Source organism: Urocampus carinirostris, chromosome 1 (genome assembly GCF_059441175.1).
Source record: "Urocampus carinirostris isolate Australia breed hairy pipefish chromosome 1, RoL_Ucar_1.0, whole genome shotgun sequence".
NCBI lineage: Eukaryota > Metazoa > Chordata > Actinopteri > Syngnathiformes > Syngnathidae > Urocampus > Urocampus carinirostris.
Window position 1 is genome coordinate 60,920,307 of NC_142349.1, and position 24,929 is coordinate 60,945,235.

General features: G+C 37.7%; 1 protein-coding gene across 4 annotated transcripts in view; it reads right to left on the minus strand.

Annotated features, from left to right (window-relative positions):
• Positions 1-4,201: 4,201 nt before the first annotated feature.
• Positions 4,202-24,929, minus strand: part of sntg1 (syntrophin, gamma 1) — a 101,989-nt gene continuing 81,261 nt past the window's right edge. For all 4 annotated transcript variants that reach the window (XM_088347414.1, XM_088347419.1, XM_088347399.1 and 1 more), the window contains 7 exons: positions 23,178-23,216; positions 18,164-18,280; positions 17,815-17,886; positions 16,981-17,133; positions 16,824-16,916; positions 11,077-11,187; positions 4,202-9,124 (listed from right to left, as the gene is read on the minus strand). In XM_088347414.1, coding sequence (XP_088203540.1) covers positions 8,939-9,124; positions 11,077-11,187; positions 16,824-16,916; positions 16,981-17,133; positions 17,815-17,886; positions 18,164-18,280; positions 23,178-23,216 — 771 coding nt within the window. In that variant the 3' untranslated portion in view covers positions 4,202-8,938. The remainder of the gene's footprint in view (positions 9,125-11,076; positions 11,188-16,823; positions 16,917-16,980; positions 17,134-17,814; positions 17,887-18,163; positions 18,281-23,177; positions 23,217-24,929) is intronic.

A 24,929-nucleotide genomic window follows, 5' to 3' on the forward strand; every position in this document is an offset into this window, starting at 1 on the left:
TGCAGGATAAAGTAGATCTGTACCACAAAAAACACAATTACACCAGATGATGGCAGTAGTCCTTTGGCTCCCTTTCCCTTGGTTTTATGTGAGAATTTAAACCCACCCTGTTATCGACCCGACGATTGTAAAAAAAAAAAAAGGAAAGTTGACTGTGAGGGCCTCCGCTTCCAGGCAAAAAATAAATTTAAGTTTTTTTTTTTTGGGACAGACAAAACACGCTGACCATAAAAAAAGTAACTGGAAATGAACACTGCGACAAGGTAAAGCAACTGGAATCTGTTTTAACGGCACTACAGCGCATTTTCACGAGACCCTGCGAGTCAAATAAAAGTGCTACAAAGGCGAGCTACGAGGTCAAGACGCTGATCCCCAAGCCCAGCAAACATTGCATGGGGGGTGAATTTATTAAAGACTGTTCAAAGACTGCCAGGCTCTAGAGTCTAGTTGGTCCTTACACATGTTCAGCTTACCATATCAGGCCTGCTTTCTAAAAAGGTTTGGACACCATTGCTCTAAAGGAACGAGATCTGGACTTTGGCTTGGTCACTCGAACACATTTATATTGTTAATTTTAAACCATTCCATTGAAGATTTTGTTTTGTATTAAGGGTCGTTGTCCTGTTGGAAGGTGATCCTGCGCCCCATTCTCAGATCTCTAGCAGAATCCAACAGACTTTCTGGCAGAATCGCACCGTATTTGGCTCCATTAACTCTTAACGATCTTCCCAGTCTCTGTTAAAGAAAAGCACCCCAAATCATGATGCTGCCACCACCACCATGTTTGATAATAGGGATCGTGTTTTCAGGGTAATGTTCAGTGTTACCTTCCGCTAAACATAACACTTCAGCCCAAGAGTTCAATTTTGGTCTCATCTGACCAGAAAACTTTTTCCATGTGTTATTTATGTCTTCCATGTTACTTGTGGCATATGCCACACAGGCCTTTTTTGGTATTCTTTCATTAATGGTTTCTTGCCGAGTACAACTAATTGTCTTACGCACAGATTGTCCCACTTCATCTTTGAATGCCTGCAGGTCATCCAATGTGATTATGGACCGCTTGGTTGCTCCTCTGATTAGTTTTGGGCCGAATGTTGAGAAAGTCTTGGTAGGTTTGCAGTAGTTTATGCTCTCTCCTTTTTTATATTATTTCTCACACAGTGCTCCGGAAGATGTGTAAATGTTGCAAAATCGTCTTGTATCCCATTCCTGCTTTGAACGTTTCCACATCTATATCCTGGAAATGCCTGATATGTTCTTTGGTCTTCATAATGCTCTCTGTTCTCCAGTGTCTGCTTTCACCGACATCTGAGCCCATCACAGAGCAGGTGCATTGAAACTTATACTTAATGCACTCTTGTCATTGTTAGTCATTTAGTTCGACAATGGATCTTTCAGAAGTCATTGGGGAACTTCTGGAGTCAGTTAACTGAGCTAAGAAAACAGGAGGGCTATGTTTTTGCAACACCTACTTTCCAGTTTTTGTTTTTGTAAACATAATAAAACCTGTTAAAATATGTTTTTTTACTTCTAGATGGTGTCTCACATGCTGTTTATTCTTAAAAAAAAAAGTTTTTTTTAGCTTTAAGTTTGAAGCCTGAAATTTGGCAACGTGATAAAAAAATTCCTGGGGGGCTACAACTTTCACTCGGCACTGTACTGACATTTCCCCCAGAGGCGTAACCTGGTATTTAAAGTTGTTTTTTACAATATTCGCCAGGTTTTCAAAGTTGAGATGAGGCTAATTGTTAATCAATTGGATATAAACCATAACAAGAAATAAAGATAATTGTGTTACTCCAGTAGACCCCCGGGTTACGGTGTTGCTAACTTGTGATATTTCCAGTTTACCATATGGAATATATTGTTCTCTGGGACCCTCGATATAACATTCTCCCCACCTTACAACTTCAAATTCTTTTGCGGACCCCAAAATTCGAACTTTGCAGTGTTTGCGTGTAAGACACCTGACTCCTATTGGTCAAGGCCATGTAAAATGCTGAGATGCTAATTGTGTCACGGCTGCATGAAAATGTCCATGCTTTATTCGCTGAACTCCCTCCCATAATGCTCTGTTCCTTGCTCTTTGTTCAATCTCATGTAAAAGAAACTTTAAATTAGTTAGCTATGGGTCCCAAGACTTGCAGCGGTGCTTAAAGTATAAGCAAAAACATGATAACCATGGAAACAAAACTTGCGAAATAAAGAAATACAAAAAAGGCACCAGTATCTGATTCCTCACTAAGTATCGATCGACGTTTAGGACAGGGTTATTAAGAAAAGGAATCCAGTTAAACTAAGAAAAATCGTTTAAGTTTATGACAGTATTTGCAAGTGGAAGTTGAAACAGTAATAAATTCTCTCTCGCTTTGTCTTCTAAATTCATATTTGGTTTATTTTTCACTCTAGATTTTGCTATAAAAAGCTGAAAGTTCATTCTCATATATCATAAATTGTTGTTGCACTGATTTTTAATTATTTTTTAACTTACTATTTAGTTTTTTTGTATTTTAGGAATTCTGCTGAGTTTTTTTTTTTTATAAAAAGTTGAAAAGGTGAAACTGTGTAATGAAAAAATAAAGGCTATTATAATATAAGAGTATGATACAGTATGAAAATTAAGAATAATCCATTTTGTGCATATTGTTTCATTATTATTGGTAATTAAAGAGTCCTTTGAGACCCGAACCGTAATTGTCATCACCAGTCTGTACCAGCTTGAGTCAGGTCACACCAAAGGTAAGTAAAACTTCATTTACATTTCTTTTTTAAAAATAATCATATTCCATCATATACACATATTTCATACAAAAGTAGTAATTACTAAGTAATATACTCGCATATAAGCAGACTCCCTAAAACTGCTTTAAAAAAAACACATAATGAAACAAATACATATACAAAATATAATAAAATGTGTATAATATTTGTTTTTAAATATGCAGATACTAAAACTCAATATCATGAAAATAAAGATAAAAATAAAACCATCTACTGCACCTTTAAGCAGCACTTATGTCATGGCCGACACCCATACCCGTCAATCTCAGCCAATTGCTCCCCTTATTAAAGATTGCAGGTCGCCTTAAACACAAACCATTAATGTTACAAATACAACGGCACCTATTTACTCATTACAATTCATGTAAAACAAAGATAATTTGCGTAAACGTTATCAAGGATAACATTTGCTAGTGTATATTAGCAATCTACGGTAACTTCGTCTGCTCCCAGTGATCGAAACGATCAAAATTAAGAGCCGTGACGGTCAAGACAAGCTTTTAAAAAATACTCTCTGTATAAAAATTGTTATACAGTGTTTGAAAATTGTATAACATATGGCGAACATTTATACCATGACAGGCGTGTGCGCCATTTTTATCTTTCTCAATCATTTTCTTGTTGAACTTGATCGTTCTCACGGTTTTCCACTTTTCCTTCCCCTTTTGCAAAATGGTCTTGGGACCCATTATTATCGGCAAAAAAGGCAATAAAACCCACTTAATCACAATAAAATGAAATGCGGTGTCTCTTAAACATTATTGTGACGGCGCCGGTCAGACAGGGAGAAGAGATCGGACGAGTTAATTATCTGTTGATGCTGTTTTTCGAGCTTTGCCCTAATAAATTTCATTCATTCATTAATTTGTTTAAAGAGAGAGCATGAGGACAAGGCAGAGAGCCTGATTTGGGTGACCTATTTTACGCCCCTTTTCTATTCATTTTGTTTAATCCGCATATAAACTGAGCCCCTGATTTCAGTGTAGTATTTTTTCGCCTTATATGTGAGTGTATATATATATATGTATATATAGGGTTGGGTAGGGTTACTTTAACTGGATTACTTTCAATTACTTTTGGATTACCCCAATACCAAATATGCTAATAAAAGACAAAAGAAACTAAATATGAATAAAATTACTAAATTTTGTGCAGGCTTGGGGAGTAACGGAATACATGGAACGGCAAAAAACGATGTTGGCAAGCTGTTAGGATTTATTTTCATTTTGTTTCTGTCGCATTTTATGTTAGTTTTGCCGGAGATCAAAGCCAGGAGAGAAAGCTTACCACGTGTTGTGAGTCATAATTTCATTCATATTTAGTTTTTTTTGTCTTTTATTAGCATATTTGGTATTGGAGTAATCCAAAAGTAATTGAAAGTAATCCAGTAAAGTAACCCTACCAAACCCTGTATTTATATATATATATATATATATATATATATATATATATATTTATATATATAAATAAAAGTATATTTTATATGTATATACAATTTAAATGTGTTTTTACCTGGCTATCAGGGGTTTGGAATGCATTAGCTAATTACCGTAGGTTTCTTTCCTCCAGAAAACGTCAATTTCACCTTGCGATTCCCATCTGAAACAAATGAATGTTGAATGTATTGTACCGGAGGTCTACTGTGCTCTTGAAGTATGTGGACAAAAGTATTGGGACGCACAAATTTTGCATGTATATCAAAGTCAAGGCCCACGGGCCACATCCGAAGTTTTTCAACCGTTCTAAGATGATCTTGATACATTATTTGGATATTGTTTTCTTTTGGCTTTATCATTGTATTGTTCTCAGCTCAGGGATGCTGCTGGAAATGTGAATTTCCCTTAGGGGATGAATAAAGTATCTATCTATCTATCTATCTATCTATCTTATTCCATCTTACACCGGGATTTATTGTGTAATTTATTCACTGTACGATGCTTCTCCTTGAATAAAGGGTTGTCCATGGATAATACATTTTAGCACTATATTTGTATTTCAATCCAATTAGATTTAGATTCATCTGCCCCCTTAAAGAACCCTACTAACATTTATGTTTGTGGGACCAAGAATTCAGACTGATTGGAAGGATCAGTGGGGCCTGTTGTTTTGAAGGGTAATGGCAGGTGATCAGGTTTTTCCCAAGGCTGGCCATCCTAAATCATTTTGTCCTGTAGCCTGATGAAGAATTGGTGTAGTATTTTTCGGACTATAAGGTGTGCCCTCAAAAAAGTCCCCTGTAAGCTATTTATTGAATGTATAAGTCGCACCTGACTTTAAAGTGTAGGAAATTAAAAGTAAAGGGTTGCATTTAAATAAACATCAGAAAAAAAATCATAGAATATAAGTATCAGGACATCTGATTTCACAACTAATTTGACCTCAATTTCATTTGTTCATACATGGTTACCGTATGTAAAAGCATTTCATATATTGTTATGCATTTCTGATTGTATTTACTGTATTTCTAGTACCGGATTATAAGGCACACTTTTTAGTTCCTGGCAAATTTTTGTTTTTTAGGTGTGCCTTATAGTCCGGAAAATATGGTAAATTTCAAAAGAATATTTCAGTTGAGTGGATAATGGAAAAACACCATTATGTTTTTTTTTATTAATTCTATTTAGGACACTTGCTAAAAAATCAAGTATAGGCTATTGGTGGCTGAATAATAGCTGCTAGCGTAGTTGATGGAGCTTTTAGCATTAATCTTATAAATTAAAAAACAATGGAAAATTGAAAATGATTCACATAATACACTGCAAGAATAATTAATTGTTTTTGTCATAAGTAGTGGGAAAATATTTAGCTTAATCGGGTACCTGTTAGCTTTAGTATTTGTATTGTCTAGGGCATTGGTTCTTAACTAGTCTGACCCGAGGACCCACCATGCAACCCGGATCAAGAACAAATTTCCACTTCTCAAATATATTCGATGAAAGGATGATGCAGTTAAAAGCAGAGATAGTAGAATATATTCATCTTTTTTTTTTTTTCAAAAAACAAAATGACCAGCAAAACCCCAAAAAGTGCCATTTTACTTGCATTTAAGCGACACCTAAAAACTGCTTGACATAGCCACCTACTAAAAGAAATTAAATTTTAATAAAGAGTTCACCTAAAAAATTATAATTATTTAATGGTGTTTTTAATAAAGATTAATTAATTGGTAAAAAGCCCAAAATATATTTTTTAAACCCTTTACTGTGCCTTCCAGCAGCCCTTTAATGGCAATCGTACACAATTTTCGTATTTTGCAATCGTTTCCTTCTTCGACTCGTTCGATGTTGTCACAGTTTTTTACTTTTCCTTATCACTAACTTTCTTGGAATCCATTATTATAAGAAAAAAGAGGAAATAAAACCAACAAAATCACAATAAAATGAGATGTAGTCCCTCTCAAACTCATGGATTGACTAAACAGGTAGAAGGGGCTGAGCAAGGTATTATCACTATCTACTGTTAAAGTCTAATTGACCCTATGTTTTTACTTCTTCTTTGCAATACTTTGCTAAAACAAAGGCCTGCGACCCACTGAAAAAGGGTCTACGCCCCACTTTTGGGTCCTGACCCACCAGTCTAGAAACACTGGTCTAGGGGTACAAATATTAGCAACCAGCATCAGTTTCGCAGCTGACATATCAGATCTTCTCATTAGCTTTAGGTGTCGTTAGCACAAAATTAGCAACTAGCATTAGCAACTTCTTTCAGTAATTGTTCGTGTTATGTGGATTTTCATACTAAGAAAATTGGTCTTTTTGAAAATTCAACATTAACACAGTGCCATAAGAAAATATTACTCTATTTATCCGATCATATTGCAATATACTTCCCAGGGTTTCGTTAGCGTCAATTAGCTTCAATTGAGAATTTAGAAAATCGTTAACATTCCATTAACTTAGCCAAATTTCAATTCGGCACTCCGTCCATTTGACTTTGAAACCCTTGCGTGACTGTAAACAATCCCAGAGAATCATTTTTTGTGTTTTGGCGAGCGACACTTTTAGCGGCTAGTTAAAACAATGCTAGCAACCTTCATTAAAAAAAACAATAAATCTCCGTTCTTACAAAAGCATGCCTTGCACAACACGCACGTGACTGTTCGCCATTTTATGGCTAACAACCTTCAACAGAAGCTATCCTAATGCTTGGCTAATGAGCAGCACTGCTGCGATTCGTGTTGTGCTAGCCGACAAAAAACAAACTAAATATGGCCAGCAGCGTACTGATACCGGGCACTGCTGTGATTAAATTTATTTACTGCACAGTGAGCATCAACAGAAATCATCCTAGTGCTGTGATAATGATAGCAAACTGAGGAAAAAGGAAAACATTCTCCATTGGCAATGTCATCGTTTCGCACCCCCTAGTGGTTGTTTCACAATTAAAATGTAGAAATTACAAGAAAAATAAATTGCCTTTGACTTGATACAATGTAAATATAAAAATATAGACAGATATCTCATCTCATCTCATTAGCCGTACCGCTTATCCTCATTAGGGTCGCGGGGGGGCTGGAGCCCATCCCAGCCATCTCCAGGCAGTGGGCAGGGGACACCCTGAACTGGTTGCCAGCCAATCGTATTGGGATCAAAATGTATTACTTCAAAAAAAGTTGTACTTTTTGGGGGGCGGGAGGGGAATTTATGTGCTGGGGTTATCCGTCCATTATACTTACTACTAAACGAATGGGTATCGGTTAAAAATTGGCAATCAAACTTCAGTACTAAAATAATTCCTGAAAAATGAAAATAAATTTGAGATAATATTATGAAATCAAATTTTCAGATATATTTTAGAGGTATTTTTTTATAAAATAAGAAAAGTAGAGGCGTAAAGATACTTGTTTTGCTCATTTTGATATTTTATTTGAACTTTTTTTTCTGAAAAAATATATAAATGTGGTAGGATTATCAAAGCATTTGTTCATTTGGAAAAAAAAAAAACATTTTTTCTTAAAATGAGATTATTTAGCTCCCTTTTAAATATCGTTTTCATATTGAAATTGGAAAAAATTATATACCAAAAGAACAACTAAAAAACTACATTTTCGAGTGCATTGCTTGTTCATCTGGCATATGATTTTGTAAAATTTAATAAGAAAAGTAAAATTGAAATAAGCAAATGTATCCGTCACAATTCTTTTTGGTCATTTAAAATATTATTTTGACTTTTTTTTTATTTTTGTAGGAAAAGTAAATTCTGGACTAAAAGCCGCTACTTTTTTCCTACATTTAAAACAATCTGGTACTAAATACAGTGCGGCTTTTTCCCCCTCAGGCAAAGGGTCGCAAGGCTTTCGTTGCTGGCTTAGAATTGGTGCAAACCAGGGGAATCCAACTGTTTAATCAAAACAAAGCATCATGATTTCTGCCAAATGCTTTGAATGTCAAAGTGCAAAAACCCAGTGAAGTCACTATGACTCCTTTCGGTAGCCAAATACCTGATCATCTAATTAGTGACAGGCATGAATTGATGAACAAAATTCCCATTGTCCCTATGGAGGAAAGCAGAACCAGCGGGGAAATGTCAAGGAGAAGTAACACAATGTGCCATAATGAGAAACCCCGCAGCTGTCAATCTCAATCAACTAGCGCAAAAGTTGACATTAATTAAACTGGTATTAACATATGCACAGAAAGGTATAACAAAAATCATTATACATAAATGCTTGGTATCTTTCGAACAAATAGTGTCACCTAATTGAATATATTAGTGTGGCAGCAGGGGACTATTTATTGTGTATATTTTTTGGACTAAAATGTGACATCATATTGGGCAGAACACTTTAATGATATGATTTTTTAATGTATTTTACTCCTTGGTGCCGTGGAGCCCGGCGATGATTTGATCCAGTTTAACGACAACCAATAAAGTTTATTAATCCAAAGCAATCCCAAGACTTTTGTCCACAAATCGAAACCCTCAATAAAAGTTGATATAAAAGCAGCTTTAGTGTATGTGTACACCATATTAATAATGATGCGTTTCCATGGAGCCTTTAATTGCGTCCCAGACAGGCTTTTTTTACACGAGCTGTCAGATGTTCCTCACCAGAAGGTCTTCAACTAAAGCGTCCTCTTCAAAAGAAGTCTTTTTCCTCCTTCCGGTCCGGTGTTTGATGCTACGGTCGCGACCAAAGCTGGGAAAAGTGGCGTCAAGTGTTGTTACATTTGAGTTTTGGGGTGTGCGAGTTGCACGAGATGCTCGCCAGCGAGGGGATAATGGCGTTGGCCCCCGTACCCTGGCACTCCACAAACATGGGGTCCAGGCACGCCACCTTGGCAGCAAAAAAAGCATGGATGCAGTGAAGAACCGCAAACAGGTTAGAGAATTCCAGTTCCTGCAGGAGGAAGCGAGGGGGAGGGTAAGAAATCCACAAATCAGCAAGGAAACAGCAAAAAAGTCTGTTTACAAAATTAAGGAAAATGTGGTAAAAAAGTTTAAAAAAACATCCTGTATCCCTGGCCGTCTTTAACTTCTTTGCATGGCCGCGAAAATGGCAATCCATAGAATGCAACCATTTGAAATATTTACTTCACAATAAATGATAATGCCAACAGATAAATAGGAATCCATAGATCTTATTTTGATAGATTATTTAATTGTATTTCATCAGAATTATTTGATCTTTTTTGATGATTGAAAAACATCCATCCATCCATTATCTGCACCGCTTATCCTTAGTAGGGTCACGGGGGTGCTGGAGCCCATCTCAGCTGTCTTCAGGCAGTGGGCAAGGGACACCCTGGACCGGTTGCCAGCCAGTCATAGGCAAGGTTGCGTAGGATTACTTTAACTTGATTACTTTCAATTACTTTGGGATTACTTCAATACCAAATATGCTAATAAAAGACAAAAGAAACTAAAAATGAATAAAGTTATGACTCACAACACATGGTAAGCATTCTCTCCTGGCTTTGATCTCTTTGATCTCCGGTAAAACTAACATAAAATGCGACAGAAACAAAATGAAAATAAATCCAAACAGCTTGCCAACATCATTTTTGCCGTTCCATGTATTGCATTACTCCCCAAGCCTGCACAAAATTTAGTAATTTTATTCATATTTAGTTTCTTTAATACAAAAGTAATTGAAAGTAATCAAGTTAAAGTAACCCTACCCAACCCTGGTCATAAGGCACACAGAGACTGACAACTCACTAGCCCATTCACACCTAGGGAACAGCCAAATAACCTGACAAACATGTTTATGGAATTTGGGGAGAAACCGGAACACCCGGAGGAAACCCACACAAGCACAGGGAGAACATGCAAACTCCACACAGGAAAGATGGTAGCTGGATGTAATTCCATGACCTCAGAACTCTGCCACGGATTCACTAACCACTCAGCCGCTTTGCCGCCTGTAAATAGGAATCCGCCTTAAACATTTCTGCTTGGACGTTGCTTTCTTGTAATTTGTTCGTTTTGCCGAAAATTACTCCCAATACAGTAGTTAGCACTCCCCTTTCGATTGACACTTTTTCCATGATGAGGGTCTGTTCATGCTTCTTTTATTCAACTTGCGTCTTCCTCGACACATATATTTCAATCTAACCTTTACTACTCAGGCGCCCCTGGCGGCCATTAGGGGAAAAAAATGCATAAATTGTCTGTATCGTTGCATAGGCCGCAGCGTTGAAAGCTTGGGGGAAAGGTTGAGGCTTATAGTCCAAATTTTACTATATTTTATGTTTAATAATCAGGTTGCTGTTTTACTTTTATTCGTATCATTTATTTAGTTATAACAACTACTTATAGATTCATAACTAGTATTTATTTCTTGAGGAATTATTATTTCATATAACTAGTTTTTTTGTTGCCCTACTTTTATCTCATATCTTGTATTTAATACCTTTATTTATAGCTATTATTTATGCATTTATAACTTTTTATTTTATTAAATTCTATTTTTATTATTATAATTATGTTGACATTCCTACCTATTTTGAAATTGACCTTTCATATGTTAAGCATATGTGCTAAACACCGCACTACGGAAACGCTTCTTATCATAATGAATAATTTGCTGTTCTTATGTGATCGGCTGAAATTTCTCCAGTCGTGTATGACATCCTTAGAGTGAAATTATAAATTATTTTATTATTAATTATGAAGTAAAAACAAATTAAATTTATAGTAAAATGAATGAATAAAATAAGAAAAATAATACAGAGAGCTAATTGCTCTGCCAGTGAACCAAAAACAACAGTACTATACCTAAAAGGAGAAAAATCTTTTAAAAAACAAAACAAAAAAACATCAAAATATACATAACTAGAGTGGCCTTGCCTTTGCTTCAATAGATTTGGACTCTTGATTTTGGAAAAGGAACTTGATCTTGCTTTTGCCGTCATCTGATGAGCCTTTCAGCTGAGAAAACTTGTATCTCCACAGGACAGCCTAGAAACAAAAAGTCACAAGACACAAATTATGGATACGGTGCTTGTGCCTTATAATGTTTACACATCATGCGTGGAATAAGGGGCTTTTTAGGCCCATTAGCAACATTTACCCCACTTTATGACAACTACGTTTTTTTGTGCCAATATTTGTTCATTATTTCCTGCCTAAAAAATTAAACTGCGGTTTTGGTGCATATGCTGAGTTACATCTCTAAGATTTTGCTTGTGTCACGGCTTCATTATAGAATAGAATTGTCTTTATTGTCCTTGATAACAATGTAGTGAACATTGTTTACAACGAGAGATGTACAGGGTTCCCCAGGATTTTTCTATTAAAACTTAAGACATTTTAAGACATTTCAAAAACCACATTCAATGAAATTTTAGACCAATTGCACCTATTCTGGCATACGGAGGCGGGAGCTAAGCCGTGACGTACCCGGGGAAGGTTTTAATAGATCCAATAGCTCTTGTTCTCAGCCAAGCTGTCCATCTTTGTATCACAGGTGATTCACACGCTTGTACACTCGTACCTCTACTTGGTCATTTATTTAGTTCTCGGAGTAGCTTTGTAACCTGAAACCTTTGTAAGTAGAGTGTTTTGTATCAAAGAGGGCACTTGCAACATCGATCAGAGGACGATTTGTAGGGGTGAGGTTAGTCCATTTTCCTCAGCCAAAAACTAATTTGGAGAAGTGTTTGAAGTGGATAGAGGCATGCTCAATGTGAAGACGATTGATGGGAACTGGAACAAAGTTATTTGTTCAACAGTTTTTTATTTTTATTAAAATGAAATTTACGCCGCTGTGGGGTCGGTTCTAACATAGCACTCAATGAGCCTCACAGCATGACGTGTTAATGGCACGTTAATTTGGTGTACTACCATGAAATAGAAACCTAGATATGCCTTAAAAAATCTGGAATGGGTTCGTTCTGTCATAGGTTATGAACTTAAAGTTATCTGCAAAGACAGCCTAAAGAAAACATTCCTCCTTAGATGCTCCAAGACACAAGAGCCAGGTGACATCTAAAACTCATGACGTTTTGTTGGAAGGGTAAACAATAAAGCGTACATACCAAGCTTTACATTTGCAGTAATTCTATGTGAAGTTGGTACGGGTTGACTTCCTCATAGATCGCCAACATTGCAAGGTTATTAGCGTCTTTGGACACCTTCATGTCATGAATATATCTCTGTATATAATATTTGAGACCTTTTTACACTGTCTTTTGAGATAAGTTTGCGTAAGCAAGAAGTGATACAGCTATGCTCTCAGGAATAGCGACTAAAGAGTCACTCACTGTTGTTTCAGCCACCTTATTTGATACTGCGTGTGATACAGGGATACCGTAACTATGGTAAGTGTGGCTTAGCCCGCTCTGTCAGATCTATCAATTGCGTACCCGGTGGCTGAGGTTTGGCTTGAAAGGGCAGCCGGACCGTGCTGGCCTCGAAGGAGAAATGGCCCCCGACCGCGGGTAATCCTGGACTAAGGGTGGGACAGGTGGCAGTGAGCAAGAAAGCGCGGGGGTCGGGGATGGGTAAAAACCGAGTATTGGTAAAATTGTAATAGACTTAAAAGAGAAAAATAGGACAACATTTTAATGTTAGAACAAATAATGGTTACAAGTGATTGGCATATGTGTTGTGCAATAACAACATTGCCATTAATATAGTGCAATGATGGTTAGAGAAAAAAAAAATAGAAAATTTAAAAAAATCATTACAATTATAGATATTAGCTTCTACAAATATTTATTCAAGGCAATCAAAAAATAGCAAAAAATGTACTCAAAAAGATTATTCTTTCGCTAATTTTACTACATTTTTTCCTCACTCTTCTAATTAATTTTACCATTATATTTAAAAAAAAATTAATTTACAAAAAAATTGACAAATGATCTGCGTTCATTCAGATAGGAAAATGCGAATCAAAAATGCTGATATGCTATTGGCTGAACTCCACCACACAATGCTCCATTTCTCTCTCTTTGTTCAGTTCAGAATTTCGAATAACAAACTTAATTTGTGTAGTCATGGGTCCTAAAATCTGCAGTGATGCTAAATTCAAAAGCAAAAAGATGACTGAAACGAAGCTTGCGATTATCAAAAAATACTCACTTAGGAATATGGCCGTAAACAATCAACTTTCGGCACAATTATGAATGATGAATAAGGAGTAATTTAATCCAACAAACACTTCCTAGCAATTGAAAGTACTCGGAGGTAGAGGTTTAATTTTAATTTGCTTTCTTTTCTCCCCTGTGCATCCACCCAATACCTCCACTTTACCAGCTCAAGTTCTGACACACCAAAGGTACATAAAATGTCCATTTTCCTTTAGATGTATATTTATCTAAAATGTTATTTAATAATATACGAATACATGTCATTTAAGTAGTGTGTATTATATACAATTTTGTAATTTCAATGTTTTTACCTGGTGTACCGGGTTTCCGGCACACATTAGCTAATTACCATAGGTTTATATCCCTCACCATATGGAAATTTCACTTTACGACCCCCACCCCAGAATGGATTCATGTCGTATCCCCTGGGGTTTACTGTACTTTGTGTTTCTATGAATATTTCATACGTGACTCCACGTGACGCCGCTTGTTGTGTTGCATACATCTCACTAACGCTGCTGCTGGCAAAAAAAAAAATAACAGTGGAATAAAAAGGTCATGAATATGAATGGGTGGGGTTGCTACGCTAATTGTGTGTGTTTGCATAATCTGGAGGCGGGAGTCTCGCAATCAGCTCTGAGGTTTACAAAAAAAACATCAGAATAGGAATGTATCAAATGGGATTGCAAAGCTGGCACTTAAGTAAATGTTCCTTTAATGCAAATCTGGCAATGGACAAAATAAGAACGTCAACTTGTTACAGATTCACTGGGTCTAGATTTTTATTTGAGTCCTCATAAATCATAGGCGGTAAACTGAACGGTTTACTGTTCATATGATGCACTTATCGTGCATCCAGTGTAAGGCATACGTAAGCTTTAAACTGCAATAATTGAAATCAGCATCTGTGCCTCATTTTATGACTGTCTTTGTTCACAGTATTTGTGATATTTTTTAATGTCAAATGGGAAAATGTACTTAAATTAAAGCAGTCTTCTCAGCAGATAGAAGGCAATTTAGCAGATTTTAATGAATAATCCTATAGTAACCAATTCTTAAAATAACAATATTTTTACATCTGTTGTTTTAGACAATTTTACTCCATTTAAGATTTACTTCTCTTATAAATTAAATTTTGTAAAATGAGTACAATAATAAAATGTTTTAAATGATACATTACTTTTGCGTAAATAATTAAGTTCAAATTATATATTAAAACCGTTAAGATAATAACGCATTTGTTCTTGTTTTAAAATGTAAGTTTTAAAAGATAAAAGCATTGTAAAGTAAAAATGAGCAACTTTTTTCTGACAATGGGAAGATTTTATTTTGTTTCTTTGCAAAACAAGTTAAAAATAAGAATGACATCAAATATTTAAAATATTTGAAAAATCTAAAAATTATAAATTGCTGGGAACAATATTCGGGCCTGGCGGCTCTTTTTTGCCATTCTGTCCAACAAAAAGTGAATTGCACTTATTCGGCCACGTTCTGTTATCCCCAATACCATATTGGTGGAAGCTGGGACCAGCAGAGTACACTTTTGTTGCACCTGTCGGATCTTTTTTTGCCGTTACCGTATTTTTAACTAAAATAAACCTTACCCGTGCGTGCACGAACCATGAACCCCAATTGCATATTGTGGCGAGCGCCATTTTTTTTGGGAGGAATGCCATTCGGGCCCACCCTAAAATGAAATGCATGAATGTAGCCACGATTAATTATCTCCGGTTGACAATAGTCGAGAGCAGGGGCCAGCGGAACGCATTTATTTCTGAGATCAGGCAGCGGATGTGTGCCATTTGGGCCCACCTAAAATGAACTGCTCTGCTTTGGTGATTGAATATCACCAGTCGACTATGGGCAGCTCTTTTTTTCTGTTTTTTCCACATAAAATGGACAGCAAATGTGTGGCCATGATCCATTATCACTAATCCCATATTGCCAGGAGCAGGGACCGGTAGAAGGCACTTTAGTTGAGCAGTGTGCGATTCTGGCCTGGTTAAAATGGACTGCACTGTTTTGAGCAAGACTTTTGACTAAAAGTCCAATATTAGCTAACTTGCATGGACTTGAACCCCTCGTATCTCTCTGATTTGATTTCCCCTTGTGTTCCTGCACTGAGCCTCCGCTTGGATAATGTTGGTCTACTTGTGACTCCAAGAGCCAAGAAGAAATCTACACGGCACGTGTAGGTGAGTGATCAGCGTGTCTGCAGCAGAATTCTGAGATCATGGGATCAAATCCAGCTACCAGCCTTCCAGGACGGATTTTGCATGTTCTCCTTGCACTTGCAGGAGTTTCCTCTGAGGACTTATGTTCTCACATTCCAAAAAATATGTGTGTCAGGTAAATAGGCAGGTCCAAATTGTCCCAAGGTGTGAATGAGTGAATGAGTTGTCTGTCTCTCTGTGCTCTGGCAAGCAGTTCAGGGTGTCCACTGCCCATTACCAGACAACTGGGATGGCCTGAGCAAATTCGTGACCTATGAGCGGCCCTTTTTCCACATTCTTTCCACCTAAAATGAACAGCAATTGTGTATCCATGATCCATTATCTCGAATCCCATATTGCTGCGAGCAGGGACCAGTATAAAGCATTTTAGGAGCGCATATTTTTCGGTTCAGGTTGCTGAAGCATGCCATTTGGGCCACCCAAAATGAACTGCACCGGTTTGGTTGCAATCCACTAACCCCAGTTAACCATTGCTGAGAATAGGGGCCGAGAGAGCAAAATTGGTTTATTTACCATTCTTTCTGCCTTAAATGAACAACATTGCACTGCACTGTTTTGCCCATTATTGATTATCCCTAGGTGACTCTTGCTGTGAGTGGTTGCCGGCAGAATGAATGATAAAAATAGCGGGAGAATTGTGGGGTTCATCAGTTTGCTTAAATTTTTTTTCTTTATCTTTAAAAACATGAGCCATCGTGATTTTGTTTACTCAAAATATCCACGTATTTTCTTTTTTCTCTTAAATGTTGATAAATACGCAGCATTGACCTTATTATTGCCAAAATGCCAACCCCCATATTTCACCATTAATTAAAATTCTATGGAGACACATTGGTCCAAGGCATCTGCAAAGCAAAGAGAACTCCCCGGTCCTCCCCAGACATCTGCTGATTCATGTTGAAGCACATATTTTATGTCTGAATTTATTGAATACATCAACACTAAGTGCTCTTGCTCCATTAAGAAGAGTACACTGTTGGCATCGTGCTCATCCAAATAAAAAAAAAACCTGGATTGTGTTTTGCTTTTATTTATCATAAATTACCTTTAAATAAATGTCTTGCCTTATTGCTATTTGTTGTTAACAAGAGGCTGCAGCTGATCAATGAAAATTGAAATTTGAGCGGAATTTGTATACATAATGCTGTTACATGTATTTGGTTACTCCACAACCCTGAAAACAAGGCAGTTAAGCCCAAGTGAGCAGAAATATATTTGTAATCCAACTTATTTCATCATTAGCATTTGCCAGCGAGTTCTGTTCACTTACCTTGGATGCGGCATCAAAGCACACAAAACCCATGCTGAAGTCCACCGTAAGTCCCATCAGGTGGCTCTCCATGATGCAGGCATACGTTTTACACTTCAAAGAAAGGAGATAACGTTAGCTTAGCGGCTAACCTTATCATGAGTCTTACCTTGCCTACCTGTATTCGCTCCACCTCCAGGTAAGTTGCCATCTGGAAGGCTTTTTCCCAAACCAGCAGCTCGGATTCCAGCTCCACGCTGAAGAACATGTCTTCGCCCGTTTCCGTCTGCACGCTGAAGCAATGCCTTCTCTTGTCCACCAGCTCGTTTTCCTGATGACAGAAAGCAGGGCTGTTTTTTGAGTCGCAGGCCACATTGGGTTAAAGAGGGTCGGGAGGAAAAAACAAAACAAAAACCTTTGTGTGAACCAATTCAGTTTTGAACGAGATACCTTACCAAAACATGAGGGGAAAAGATAATGAAGGCCTATCTCTATTTTTGGGCTTTTTAAAAAATGAAGTTTGCATTTTTTGCAAAACTAGGCAAAAACAAAAGACAAAACAATTTAGATTAGTTTTTTTTAGAATAGCATGCACAATTTCAAAATGTCCCTTTTACCCACATGAAATAAAAATATGGTTAAAATATGTAATAAAATACATCAATAAAAATAGTATTTTCAATAAGCAAAACAATTAAATATGCCAACCAAAAATGGTTGCTAACTACCATATCGCATGACGGAATAAATATAAAATAATTGTTTTCCTTCTTTGTTTTAAGATAAAATTAAATAATTCAGTAATTAGTTGAACAGATAATTTGCAAATATTTTTTGCAGATATTTAGTATTTTTTTCATTTAACTCTGTATATTTTGTAATGTTTTGTAGTGCTTATAAACCCCATTTTGACTGAAAGTCCTAGATTTTAAAATATTATTCTTTAGTGCTTGAATTGAAAACAAACACATGAATTTCCTTCCTAATAAACATAATTCAAATTAACCAATACCTTCAAAATCTTGCACATAATTTCATAGACGGTAAAACTTTTCTCTGCTCTTGTCCAGTCCCATGTCGTCACCTGCATAAAGAAGAGACATGAAAAGGGACTAAATGAATGCTTGTTGAACAATGTTATCTCTATAAAGATTGCTACATCCTAAATAATTAAACAACTCTTCTCAAAGCCTTTGCGTTTATTCCCCAATTCACACACATTAGCATATAGTGTTTACATCACTCTTTCCCGCATCTCCATTACCGCGCTTGTCATTATCGCCTTGTGCAAAATGATGAGTTGCTTCTCCTTCAAGGAAGCGCAAAAACTGATAACATTAAAAATAAATGCCTAAACCTACCGGGGGCGCAGAAAACTTGAAAAGAGAGGCCCCCCTCAAAGCCATGAACTTGGGCGAGTACATTCGGTCCTGGACCGAGTCCTGCTCCTTCTCGTCGGCCCATCCCATGTAGATGATCTGCGGGATGGAGGGAAGAGAAAATGGAGGGAAAATTAAAATACAGAGAAACAGCTTTAAAATAATACACCCGTTTCCAAATACCTGCAATCAAAAAAATATATATACTTCATCCTCAAAACAGTTAACAGCGACCAGAACCCTCTCCGATATGCGAAAATCTGGAAAGTAGAACCACCCAGCCTCATTTTTAACATGCGCTCTGCCAGTCCCTGCACACAGTAATAGTCGACCGGCATAATGGATCGCGGCCGCATGGGTGCTGTTCAGTTTAGGTGGGAGGAATGGGGAAAAAAAGAGCCACCACGCATGACACAAATTTGCTCTATGAGCCCTTGATCTCAACAATAGTTGACTGGGGATAGTGGATCACAGCCATAACACTGCGTTTCATCGTAAACAGCCCAACGCATCAGCTGCCTCAACTGCAAAAAAAATGCCAGTGCCAGCCCCCGCTTTCAGCACTTGTCAACCTGGGCAAATAGATCGTGGCAATAACTGCATTTCATTTCCAGAACGGCAGATCTCCCCACAAAAGTGCTTTCTGCTGCTCCCTATCCCCAGCAATATGGGATGGGGAAAATGTAACGCAGCAATGGCAAAAGAATAGCTACCAGGCCTGACAGAAGTGCACTTTGCCGGTCCACACTCACAACAATTATCGATCAGTAATATTAGATCACGGCCATGCGAGTACAGTTTTGTGAAGACAAAATGGCAGAAAGCCAGGCCTGCCGAAAACATGTTTTGAATGCCCCCACGTCAGTAATAAAAGATCACAGATTATTTTTCAAACTGTGATACAGTGAAGAGGTGAAGGGCAAAGTAACAAAGGATTACAGTATATTGCTGCTAAATTTTAAGTATACAATTTCAGAAAACGCAACTCAAATCCATCAGAGAGGCAATGAGTTCCAATGTTGTAAGTCTTAGGTATGACTCGCTTGAACCAGCAATCTCCTAGTCTCGGAGCGGGCGCCCTACCCCCAAGGCCACCAAGCCTTTATATAGTATATATAAAGCAAATAAGAATTAGAAAATTGCATCAATGTCCCCTATAATTTTCATTTTTATCTCCCTCCCCATAGTATAAATCTCTCTCCTAATTGGAATAGCTTAGTGCCATTTTGAAGGTTTATGTGTTTTTAAGAGGAAGCAAAGACACAAAAGAGACCTAATATACTCCAACCCAGGGGTCAGGAACCGTTTTGAACCAAAGAGCAAAGTTATTTTGTAAAAATGTCACAAAATACTGCAAACGAGTATGCCGACGTATTTACCTTCTGCTCAGACGTTGCTCAGCGAGTAGAAATTACTCTGAGTGCCTTAGAGTTTTTGGGTGTTTACAGTTTGTTTTGTGGTTTTTCATCATAAAGTGCTTCAACAGTGAACCATTGTTTAATGAGCTTCCATATAAAGGATTCGATGTACAGCCAAAACGGGGTCTGTTGGTGTGACACCTTGATTGTAAACTGTACTTGAAACTTTGCCCTATACAGTATACAATGGAGATCAAAATTAGAGAACAACTTTTAACAAAATTGAATAATTTGAAATAATACCATCTTGACTGTAACCACACTTTAATTACATTTAGTTGTGTCTATATCATGCTTCCACAACACTTTTTTCACAAAAGGACTGAAGGCATTGCACACAAAAAAATAATTTTCAGAAAACGCACTGATTAAAATTAGAGAACACACCGATCAAATTGACAGCACAATAATGATATTGGCATGGGAAAAAAAATATGGATGTTACAACAGTCAGCAATTAGTCAGAAGAGTACTGGCCTCCTGCTGTAAATGACTTCAGCACATCTGCAGCCACAGGATAGCACTTGTCTCTTACACTGCTCTAGTGCAATTTCAGTCTTCTTCCAGCCTCCTTCACAGTTCGGTGATTATGGTGGGTTTCTTGCCCATGACGTTGTCACCAATGATTTACCAGGGGATCAGCAATCTGGGCAGCCAATGCCATTAATTTGATCTTTTCACCTTCAAGTAAATTCTTTACCCGTTTTGCTGTGTGATGTAGAGCATTTTCCTGCATGAAGACTGCAGGCCGATTGGCCGATGAACGCAAGTGAGGAACCATGTGCTGTTGAAGAAGGTTCTTCACATTTGCATTTAATTGGGCCATGTAGCTATACAAGATCCCCAACTACTGCTGCACAAAACATGCAAACCATGTTCCTCCTCCACCTTTCACTAACCTTTTTACACACAGACAAATAAATTAAATTTATTTTCATCACTGGAGGGAACTCTGGACCACTTCTCATCTGTCCCCACAACATGCTCCTCAGTAAAGCTCGGTGCAGCTTTTTTATTTTATTTTTTTCCAATGAGAGGTTTGGTCACTGCAGGGCGGGCTTTCAGTGCAAACTGTATGGCAAGACAGATCCCTTCCATGTTTAACACTGAACTGGCGAGCAGTTCCAGCTGTAGTGTGGAAACGATTACTCATTGACATCCTCCGCAGTGACCTGTCCTCTCTTGCATTTGTCTTCCGTGGACATCCAGCCTTCTTGGGCAGCTTGAATGAGTTTGTAGTTTTGTGAAGATTCAATATTCTTAAAATCACAGAATTGGAACGATCAACTTGTGTTGCTACGGCTGACAGGGTCATCCCTTTGGTTTCAGGAAGGGAAGGAGCACCAAAGAACAGATTTTTATTCCGCACATCCTATGTGAGAAGTTTCAACAACACCAGATAAACCTCTATTACATTTGTTGATTTCAAGATGGCGTTTGACAAAGTACGTCAAGCCACTTTATGGGCCACCATGCATAAGTCAAACATGGGCAAAAAAATAGTTCAGACCATTGAACAACTGTATGCAGATTCCACTAGTGCAGTACTTGTCATCCGTACCATTGGAGCTGGGTTTTGAACCACAGTGTGAGACAAGGCTGCATTCTCTCTCCAACTTTATTCAATATCTTCCTGGAGAGGATAATGTCCGAAGCTCTGGACACTTGAAGGTACAGTTAGTATTAAGGGACCACCACATCACTAACCTATGTTTTGCAGATTATATTGCCGTATTGGAACTTCAAGACCTGGTCAATCGGCCAGACAAAGCACGAACCCAGTATGGGTTAGAAATCAGCACAGAAAAGAACAAAAGTAATGACCAACAATCCCCAAGGTACCACCACAAACATCACCATCAACCACAGAAAACTAGAACCGGTCGCCAAATTTAAAAAACTTGAAACTGTCTCATCAGAAAAGGTGTCAGAACCAGAAATCATGGCCAGGATAGCTAAAACCAAAGCCGCACTTGTCAGACTAAAACCCATCTGGAGGGACAGGAACATAGCAGTGAAATCAAAGATCAGACTCATGCAAGCTCTGGTTACTTAAGTCTTCCTCTACGCTTGCAAGACAAAGACTCTCTTATCAAAATTGGGGGAAAAAATCCAGGCCATGGAGATGCGACGCTACAGGAAACTTCTAGGCATCAGCTACTTAGTCCATGTGACCAATGAAACTGTGCGCAACACCATCAGAGGGCACATTGGACCCTACGAAGAATTGTTGTCAACTGTGTGCAGACAAAAACTTCAGTCTTATGATCACGTCACAAGATCATCAGGACTGACCTAAATAATTCCCCAGGGCACAGTCCAAGGGAGCAGGAGGGGAGGAAGTCCGAAAAAGAAGTGGGCTGACAACATTAAGGAATGGACCCAACTTTGCCGTCAATGGTGGAGAAGGCTGTTTAGAATTGCATGCTCATTGGTGCCCCGACGACCCATGCAGGTAATGGATCCGTGAAGTAGCATGGTATAGATAAAACAAAATCTCCTTCAACTGTTGAGCAGTAAAGATGGCATTTTTTCAGACATATTCAATTGTTTGTAAATTGTTCTCTAATTTGGATCTCCAATGTATACTGGACCGAACCTCTTACATTTTAACAGTAATGATCGGCTTTGTACCTGGTTAAACTGATTTAGCATGCAGCAATATAGTTAATAGTTATTAGTTATGAATAGTTATGAAATTCTCTTTTATCGCAGAGCCAGATTTACTCACGAAAAGAGCCATAGGTTCCCGACCCCTACTGAGGGCTTTGAAGCATTGCCAAAATTGAGGAGACAGAAAGGACCAGTCCAAGATTATTCATAGTTACAGGCTTAGTCATTGCAAGCAAGCGACAGCTAACAAGTGTGACTTCACACTGTCAATTAGATCTGACAAATGGGTCTGCTATAAAGTTCCAGTGATAGGAAAGGCCGTTGCATGGCAAAAGGTCACAGTAATGCAAAATGCTGTGCAATTGAAATAAGCTTAGTTTAACATCAAATTACCATTGACATTATATATTTCCTTATTGCTGTGCTGTTTTTATATTCTCAGGGCAAAAAGCTGAAAATAGTTTCCACGTAAAAAAAAAATAAACACAATTAGCTGAATCTGTAAGGAATGAATTTTGAATTTGCGCATGATTATAGTTCATTTGAGAGCAGACTTACGGGAGTTGACTCAAAGTTCAAACGCTAATGGTGCGGAAATGCTAATCAGGGCTGTGACAGCCACGAGGAGATGAAGGAGGGAGGTCGGCGGGGGTTTTGCGCTAGACAGACGTGACAAAAAGGATGAGTTGCCGACATCAAGCTAGCATGTTAGTGGCTGTCGCCCGTCGGATAGATGACAGTTTGGTTTGTGTCAAGATCCATGTTACCCGACACAAACAACACGGCAGACTGACTAGAAGTATAATTAAGTTTTGGTTTTTTTGTCTAGCCTCTCCATGGATTATGATGCAAAGACTTAACTCCCGTTGCAATGCGTCTGTGCCAATGAAGCGTGTCCTTTCTCTGACTGGCTGGCCTGCTTAGACTTCTAAATATGTTGTGCATTTAAAAAATGTTCTTTTTACCTGCTGGTTGACTGGAAAATTCCGATTGATCTTCTTCACCTGCAGAAAAAAAAAAACGTGAATGCGTTTACTGTTTTTTTGGGCGTCACCACCAGTGTTGGGCATGTCACTTTACAAAAAACACTGATATTTGCTCACTAATTTTTTCCAACAAATAATTGAATTACTCGTTAGTAAATGTAACCTGTCAACATGGAAAGTAACGCGTTCCGTTACTTAAAGAAAAAGTTGTTGTATGTCAAAGATTTTGCAATTTTCTGAGCAGTATTTGAGTCAGTTAAATAGAGAAGAACAGACAGGAAGTTGGGTTATGGAGCAAGAGATTTATTATACACTTGAAATGCAAAAAAACAAAACAGTAAACAGTAAAAATAAAATGATAATCAGCACAAAAACATGTGTAAACACACACAAAAAAGTACGTGAAAACACACAGTACGTACTCGAAAACGCACAAAAACGTCCATTGTGAATTCCCCTACGGGGATGAATAAAGTATCTATCGATAAAAACGCAGTAAAAGATACGTGACCACAAACAAAAATGTACGTAAAAACCCACAAAAAACGTACTTTGGGTTTACCCGGTTACTGAAAGAAACACCATTGCGTTATTCCTAACACTGGTCACCATAAAGGTGACATAGAATTTTAATATAACTGCAGACAAAACCCTTTTTAAAATGAAAGCATAATGCTAACTTTTGTTGACTGGGTAAGCTAGCATGACTTTAGCTTCTTGTGCTAATTTTGTTTTGTTTTTTACTGTTATGATGTAAATACACGCTGACATTTGACTTTAAAGTTGGTACGATTGTAATAAAAAATATGGAATTGGTTAACATCAAAATCATCGGAAACATCAACATTATCAAACTTTATTATTTGGTCCTGCGTCTCTACTTGACCACCAGGTATTAGGCTGTGTATTCTAAGTTATGCTATTGCTTTAACCGGTTGTTAGCCATTATCTTTGTTGGGAAATGACTAGTTCTGCATGTGTTGCAGGTTTTTTTGGGGGTTCTTTTCATTTTTTGGGTCATTTTCCAGCCGTTTTACAGTTGGGTTTGGTCGTTCAAGCATTTGTTGGGTAGTTTTTTTGGTCAACTTTTTTTTAAGGTTCGTTTTTTGATTACTTTTATTATCATGTCTATTTTCGGGATGTTGGTGCTGTTTTTCTTGTTCTTCAGTCCTTTTGAGTCATATATCACTCTATTTTCCTTTAACGGTTTGTTCTCTGGACAGTTTTCTGGCATTGTCTGTTTTTATTGTCGTTTTTGGTCACTTTTTTGGTCATTTTGTCGTTTTTCATTCATTTTCATAATATATACCGGAGCCATATCCCCTATTGGGAGGTGGCTAGAGTCAAGAACACATTCCTGACTCTTTCTGGGAGATTGATACAGAAGGGGAAGCCCAGGTGAACAAACCCCCCCCAATTCCAACCCCTAATGCCGAGCGCCAAGCAGGGAGGCTATGAGTACCAATGTTGTAAGGCTTAGGTATGACTCGGCCGAGGCTTGAGCCAGCAACCTGCCAGTCTCAGAGCGGGCTCCCTACCCCCAAGGCCACCGACCAAACCGAACTGTAATATACTTTTAAGTAATATGTACTTTCTTCTTTTCAGCACACCTGAGACTTTTCAGCAGTTTTTCATGCTTTCCAGTACCTTTTCATACTGTTTATTTTTGTTTCAGTACTTTTTCCACACTATTCACTAATTATTCACAGCTTGGTCCTTATTCCATATTTT